Source organism: Canis lupus, chromosome X, assembly GCF_003254725.2.
Source record: "Canis lupus dingo isolate Sandy chromosome X, ASM325472v2, whole genome shotgun sequence".
In the NCBI taxonomy this organism is placed as follows: domain Eukaryota; kingdom Metazoa; phylum Chordata; class Mammalia; order Carnivora; family Canidae; genus Canis; species Canis lupus.
This window is the reverse complement of record NC_064281.1, coordinates 56,953,963-56,961,300: the sequence shown is the minus strand read 5'-3', so window position 1 is coordinate 56,961,300 and position 7,338 is coordinate 56,953,963. Positions and strand designations below refer to the sequence as shown.

The 7,338-nt window shown below is 52.2% G+C and overlaps 1 protein-coding gene across 1 annotated transcript; it reads left to right on the top strand.

Annotated features, from left to right (window-relative positions):
* The first annotated feature begins 4,303 nt into the window (after positions 1-4,303).
* On the top strand, positions 4,304-6,813 carry LOC112676119 (polyadenylate-binding protein 1-like 2). Its single transcript, XM_035712026.2, has one exon. The coding sequence runs from the start codon at positions 4,950-4,952 to the stop codon at positions 5,550-5,552; it is 603 nt and encodes a 200-aa protein (XP_035567919.1). The 5' UTR covers positions 4,304-4,949; the 3' UTR covers positions 5,553-6,813.
* Positions 6,814-7,338: the final 525 nt, after the last annotated feature.

Here is a 7,338-nt window from a genome sequence, read left to right as displayed (position 1 = left end):
CTCTTTTAGTAATCATTCATTTCTTAAGTTTGTTTACCGACTGCCTTCAATGCATCAGCAAGCAATGACTGTTCTCCTTCCAAAATGTCACATGAACCCATGCACTCTTCTCCAAATTCATGCTGCCAGTCTTGGCCAAGCCACTGCCATCATTCGACTGGACTACTGCAAGAGGGTCCAAATAGGTCTTCCTACCTTCCTTTGTGCCCTGCCCACTTGCAATATTCTCCACGGAGAGCAGCCAGCGAGAAATTATTGAATATGATTAGGTCACGGCACTCCCTTGATTCCGACCTCTCTTTGGTTCCCCAGAGCACTTTTGAGTAAAAACGAAACTCTTCATCATGGCTCCTTCCCACCTCTGCACCTTCTTCTGGTCCCTCCATCCCGCACTTTCACTGGGCTCCAGCCACACTGGCATCCTTTCTGCCCCTCCAGCACCCCTGTTTGGGCAGGTTTTCCCCCTGGTTCCTGGCAGGACTGACCACTGATCATTGTCTTCAGAGAAGCCATTCCTGACCTTTGCCACTTTTTTCTTTGGGGAGGGAGGGGTGGTTCTAGGTAATGGGCACCAAACCATCTTGTTTATTTCCATGAGGGCATTTGTAGCAACCTTTAAATGCTTTTAAATTTTCTGATGAGTTTATTGTCTGTCTTCCCTACTAGAAATTCAGCTTCCTGAGTACAGGGACCTCCTGCCTAGAAGAATGCCTGGTACAGCATAGGCCCTCCAATAAGTACTTTTCAAATCACTGGATGAATGAAGTGAATAACACTTCCTCCCCCAAGAAAAAGACCTCTCTCTCCCTCCACTGATGCTCCACAGGGCTCATCATTTTTGCCTCTGTCACAGTGCCTAGTAGTCAGAAGAGTTTTGATTGTAGATGGTAGGGACTGGCCAGGAGGGACCCCCCACAGAGGCCTCTGTGAGAAAGGACTTGGAGAGCATTCCCCATTTGCTCTCCTTGTCACTTTAGTAGCCCTGTTCCTGTTGCGGGAGGTTCAGAGGCCTAGGGATCTTCTTCAGGATTGACAAGTTTGGGAATTTGCTGGCCATAGCATGACTTCCTTGAACCTCCTTCTCCTGCCGCTTCACTGATTTCTGTCGGCTCTGTGGGCTGGAAGTCAAAGCCAGAGAAAGAGATGTTGTTGAGTCCTGGCCCTTGCATTGGTCCTGCTTGGCATTTCTGTCTCCTACCCATGGGCCAAGAAGTTCTTCTTGTCACCTGCACATCCCCTACCACCACCCCACCCCCCAGGAATCATGGCTTTCCCCTGGCCTCTGCCTCCTCGGGTCCCTCTTGGAGGGAGTAAGGCACAGCTCGTCTGCCTCCTGCCTACAAGCAATCTAGACCCCCAAGAAATGGCTCTTCACAGCAGTGACAGTGATCACCTTGGTCAAGCACTGGGTGTACAGCAGGCTTTTCCTACGTCTCGTCTCTGTCCTTTTCCTTTGTTGGCACTAGCTCTGTCTAGGGGCAGTGGGCTGGATTTTGCAAGCTGGCCAGGTACATGTCTGTGTGTCTGTTTCTCAGCCACCTTGGGATGCTTTCCAGCCAGCGATGGAAAGGTTCTCACTGCCTCACACCCGACAGTGATTGGGTCAGTTCCTCAGGCTTGGAGGTTGTCCTGTCACGTGCAACACTGCCTAGGTACAGTCACCACAGAAAACAGTTTTATTTACTCAAAGAAGGCGGTGGATGGGCAGGAATGAGGGGGAGGAGAGAATATGTGCTGGGCAGATGAAATCCCATGGTCACCATAGTCCAATCACATAGTACCTATGGCCCTCTGCTGGCATTTCTGTTATTTGTATGGGCAGCCTGAGCTTGAGTGGAGTGAGAGGTCCTGAGGGTTTTGTCATTTTTTTTATACCTGACCCCAAAGCCCATGAAATTCAATGCCTGGCTCACAGTAAGCGAGAAACTCCTATTTAAGGGAGGAAAGGAAGGACAGAGGGAAGGGTTGTTTTGACTCTTTTGGAACTGGTCACGTCTGTCTTTTTGTTCTATCATCTCTGTCTCAGTTGTATGTAGGGGAGGGCACAGGCATATTTATGTATCTATATGTATCGATGGGGGAAGAGGAAAGGAAGGACAGAGGGAAGGGTTGTTTTGACTCTTTTGGAACTGGTCACGTCTGTCTTTTTGTTCTATCATCTCTGTCTCAGTTGTATGTAGGGGAGGGCAGAGGCATATTTATGTATCTATATGTATCGATGGGGGAAGGGGTTGCCCAGTTTTATTGAGATATAATTGACGTGTAACATTGTATAAGGGAAAGGTGTACAACACAATGATTTGATGATAGATAGATAGATGATAGATAGACAGACAGACAGACAGATATAGCTAAAGCTAGATAGAGATAGATAGAGATATAGGATTACCACAGTAAGTTTCGTTAACACCTATCACCTCACATAGTTAAACATTTTTCTCTTGTAAGGAGAACTTTTTAAGGTCTGCTCTCTTAACTACCTTCTGTATCGATGTTTAATTTGTACTCATTCTAAGGATCAGATCACACCGATTCCCTCCCTGAACGTGCTGAGTGGTGCCCGTGAGCTTGGGTACAAAGTCCAAGCACCTTAGCTTGCTTTGCAGGGCTCCACACCTTCCAGCTCCATCTCCTGATGTGCTCTTGGAGACAATGATCTCTGTCCATGCCAGATTATTGGGCATGACTGGAAGTGGCTTTGTGTGTGCTAGCAGGCCACATGGTCTTGGGTGCACGTAGACTGATCCCTCTGTTTGGAATGCCTTCCTTTCTGCCTCGACACGGTGGACTGCTACTCATCAGAGCTCATCTTTGGGGTTTTGTCTTCTGTGCAGCCTCACTTGACTCCTACCACAGAGAGCTGGCGGCTGAGTCCTTCTTTCTGGAGCTAGTGGGGCCCTAGCTTCTGTTACACTCGACTCTAATGGTTGTTCACTTGTCTATCCACTCAGCATTTGGCCCTGTGTGGCCTCTCTGCTTCCACAACACATACTGCTCACCTAGTATCACCAGGCCCCACACCTCCAACACATCAACACCCACTGCTCACTTATCACATGGCCTGTCCCTTAGCTCCCAGTGCCAAGTAGTTGATAAGGCTTTCACAAATATTAGCCGATGAACTGCTGGGACCAGGGACCTCATTCTAGAGATTTCAGATTTTGGTTTTGTTTTGAGCATGGATGTGTATTTCTTGGTTCATGCTAGTAACCTTAGCACCTTGAGGGCAGAGCCAAGAACAAACCAGTGCTTGGCTCTGGACCAGGCCCTGTCCCCAGCCCTTGGTGTGGCTTTCCTCACAGTTTCATTGAAGACAGCACTAAGGACAGGGTGCTCTTGATTCGCCTTCTGTAGGGCTGCATGTAGGAGGCTGGGTGGGCAGGAGGAATTGGGGGGGGGGGGCACTGCAGAAGAACCCCAGGTCTGTAGTTCTCCCCTAGTCTGGAGCAGGGACAGCGGTTCCAGCCAGACTGTGTGTTCCCAAGGACAAGCTCAAAACCAGTTTATGTCTGCTGCTTCCCAGATCCCTGTATCCCTAGGGACCAGCACAGGTTCCCTAAATATTTGTGGCATGGTATTATGGATGAATGAATATGTGTTCTTTATTCCCTCTTCTGCAAGTGTTGCAGAGGAGGGAAAGAGCTGGAAAGGGGGGCGGGAATCTCTGAGAAAACGGGTCAGCAGGCTGCAGGGGGAGCTTGGCCCCCTGGCCCCAGCTCCTGCTCAGAGTAGGTGTTGTTTCCTTGGTGGCGGTGATGTTGGAGAGTGTGTATGAGCGGAAGTGGGGAGAACCCCTGAATGTGAGAAAACCATTCTTCTTGGCTTTGTTTAGGCCGGGCAAGTGTATTCTCCATGACACCCACCCGCTCTTGCAAGGTACTTGATTTGATTATTTAACTGTTCTATGGGGAAAGGGGGGATAAAACAAAACCTTCTAAATCTAACCGGTATTCCCGCAGTCCACAGCAGAACCCTTTCCTTGCCTTCCTCTTCATATATATCCAGGCAACCTGAGAGGCTGAAGACTCACCACCACCCCAGCCCCAAGGCTCCCGTTCCCGCCCCCTCCCACAGCCTGCGGCCCCACAGCCACGCGGCAGCCACAGGGGGAACCAAAGAGACAGAAGCCTGCCCAGCTGCCCGGACCACAGACGCCAACACCCCCCGCCCCCCACCACACGCCGCCCGCCCGCGCCCCGCACACTAGCCCACGACTGAGCGGCGGCGGCAGCAGCAGGCTGCAGGCTGCGGCGACTCGCACCAGCGCGCTCCTGGCAGCGCTCGCTTGCTATTCCAAGTGACCTGGACTCGCCGGATCGGTTGGCCCCGGGCCCCGGGTCCCGGCCCCAGCTCCCGCTCGCGCCCCCGGCCCGGGTTCCAGCGCCCACACGCCCTCCTGCCCTTTCCCGCCCCTCCGTCCCCCAGCTCGCGGGAAGGGAGGTCGCGGCAGCGGCCTGGTGGCACCGGCGACCGTGGCGACAGCGGCGACAGTGGCGGCGGCGGTGGCGGCAGCGGCGGCGGCGGCGGCGGAGGCTGCGGCGGCGACCGTGGCAGAGGCTGTGGCGGAGGCCTCCGTAGCTGAGGCGGAAGCAGAGGTGGAGGCAGAGGTGGAGGCCGAGGCCTCAGTAGAGGAGGCAGTGGGGGAGGCCACCCAGGGGGAGGCGACGGCGGCCCTGGCAGTGGGGGAAGAGGCGGAGGCCGCCCTGGCGGCAGCGGTTGTGGAGGCCAGCGCGGCTGAAGCCGCCGCCGCCGCCACAGCAGCAGCCGCGGCAGTAGCGGAGGCTGCGGCGCCCTCCTCGGGGGAGGCTGATGCGGATGCGGAGGTGGCGGCGGCGGTGGCTGCGGCGGCGGCGGCGGCAGCGGCGGCTGCGGCGGCGGCGGCGGCAGCGGCGGCTGCAGATGTGGATGCGGAGACCAGCCGGGGCTCCGAAGGCAACCCAGACTTTCCTATGGCCTCGCTGTACGTGGGCGACCTGCATCCTGAAGTGACAGAGGCAATGCTGTATGAGAAGTTCAGCCCGGCCGGGCCCATCCTGTCCATCCGCATTTGCAGGGACAAGATCACCCGCCGCTCGTTGGGCTACGCGTACGTCAACTACCAGCAACCGGTGGATGCCAAGCGGGCCCTGGAAACCCTGAACTTTGATGTGATCAAGGGCAGGCCCGTGCGCATCATGTGGTCCCAGCGGGACCCCTCGCTCCGCAAGAGTGGGGTGGGCAACGTCTTCATCAAGAACCTGGGCAAGACCATCGACAACAAGGCGCTGTACAACATCTTCTCGGCGTTTGGCAACATCCTGTCCTGCAAAGTGGCCTGCGACGAAAAGGGGCCCAAGGGCTACGGGTTTGTGCACTTCCAGAAGCAGGAGTCCGCAGAGCGAGCCATTGATGCGATGAATGGCATGTTCCTGAACTACCGCAAAATTTTCGTTGGGAGATTCAAGTCGCATAAAGAACGAGAGGCCGAAAGGGGAGCCTGGGCCAGGCAGTCCACCAGTGCTGACGTCAAAGATTTCGAGGAAGACACGGATGAGGAGGCCACCTTGCGATGAAGACATGCCAGGGACGAGCCAGCCAGCAGAGCCAAACCTTGGCTCCCACCCGGTTTACAACCACCCTCTTTGCCCCTCTAACCCACCAGCAGTGTATTGTATTGTACTGGGAGTGCAGGTCTCTCTTTATCTCTCTCTCTCTCTCTCTCTCTCTCTCTCTCTCTCTCCTCTCTCTCCTCTCACCCTCCCTCCCTCCTTCCTTTCCCTCGATCTCTCCCCCCCTTCCTCTCTCTCCCTCTCTCCTTCTCCCTCTCTCCCACCAGCAATGTATTGTATTGTACTGGGAGTGCAGGTCTCTCTTTATCTCTCTCTCTCTGTCTCTCTCTCTATCTCTCTCTCTCTCCTCTCACCCTCCCTCCCTCCTTCCTTTCCCTCGATCTCTCCCCCCCTTCCTCTCTCTCCCTCTCTCCTTCTCCCTCTCTCCCTCTCACCTTTCCTACCCTCTTCCTCCTCCACCTCCTCCCCTCTTCCTCTCTTCTGCTTTCCCCCATTCCCCCCCCCCCCCACCAAGGGCGTTGCGAATAATCTTGCTAATCTGTGCCACTTGATAGATTACAGGCTGCCTCTTCTCCTTGTGGTTTGGTTTAAAAAGCACCTTCATGCTTGCTTCCTTCACTACACAGGTGACACAATTTCATGGTGGAAACATCAGAAAGGAAAAGGAGATCAGATGAGGGAAAGCCAAGAGAGTAATTGTTCCCAGTGATCCTACTACCCAGAGACAGCCACTTCTTGGTGTGCTGTTTTTACAGGCTCTCTTCTCTTCTTCTCTCTCCCTCCCTTCCTCACTCCCACCCCACCTTCCCTTTTAACACACCATTATAGAATGGTTCCTATGTGTGGTGTTTCTTAACCTGCTTCTTCAGAAACTAAAACCAAACAAAAATCAACCCATTGAACTTCTTTCCATGCTATTCAACAGGCTTCAGAAATGTCATCTTCAGTGCCTGCAGAGTGTATAGATGGATCTTTAACATTTCTGTAATCAATCCCACATTATTGGACATTCAGTTGGTGCCCAGTTCTTTCCTTGTGTTTAAACCCAACATTGCATACTCTGATGAATGAATCCTTCCTTGTCAAGCCAAATCTTCGCTAGCCTACCGGATGGTCTTCTTAATTGTCGACTTGCAGGATCCACAATAGGATATTTTAAAGACTTTTCCCGTGTGTTGCCAAATGGCCCCTTCATAAGCATTGTACTGATTTGCGTTCATGCCAGCCAGCACAGCTAGTAAAACGAGTGTGTCCATTTCCCCTGCATAGTCTCCTGGTCACTGTAATTGATGTGTGTGCGCGTCTGTGTGTGCACGCGCGGGTGCGTGCATGTGCGTGTCTTGGCCAGCTCGATGGGCTGCAAATGGCACTTCCCTGTTTGGGGTTGTAAATGCTCTTTCCCTGTGCCCACTTGCTGCCCTTTTCCCCATTGTCAGAAAAATCTTTCAGCTTCATTGCAGACAAAAATAACAAAGCAGACAAGTTAACAGAAGAAATTTAATGTCCCTACTAATCAATTCCAATGACTGCCCATACCATCCTGAATCATTTTCATCCATATATCTGTAATATTTTCCAGGAACTACCTGAAGTGTGTTTGGGTGTACTTCTCTAGTATTTTTTGCATATGTCATATATTTATATAAGAATGTATATACTGTTTTTATATTGCTTTTTCACGGAAAAATGTGTGTATATATATGTTTATACACATATACTCTATTACATTTCATTTCATTAAAGTTACTTTTAAAAATATTTTCTCTGGCTGGTAATATAACATTGAATT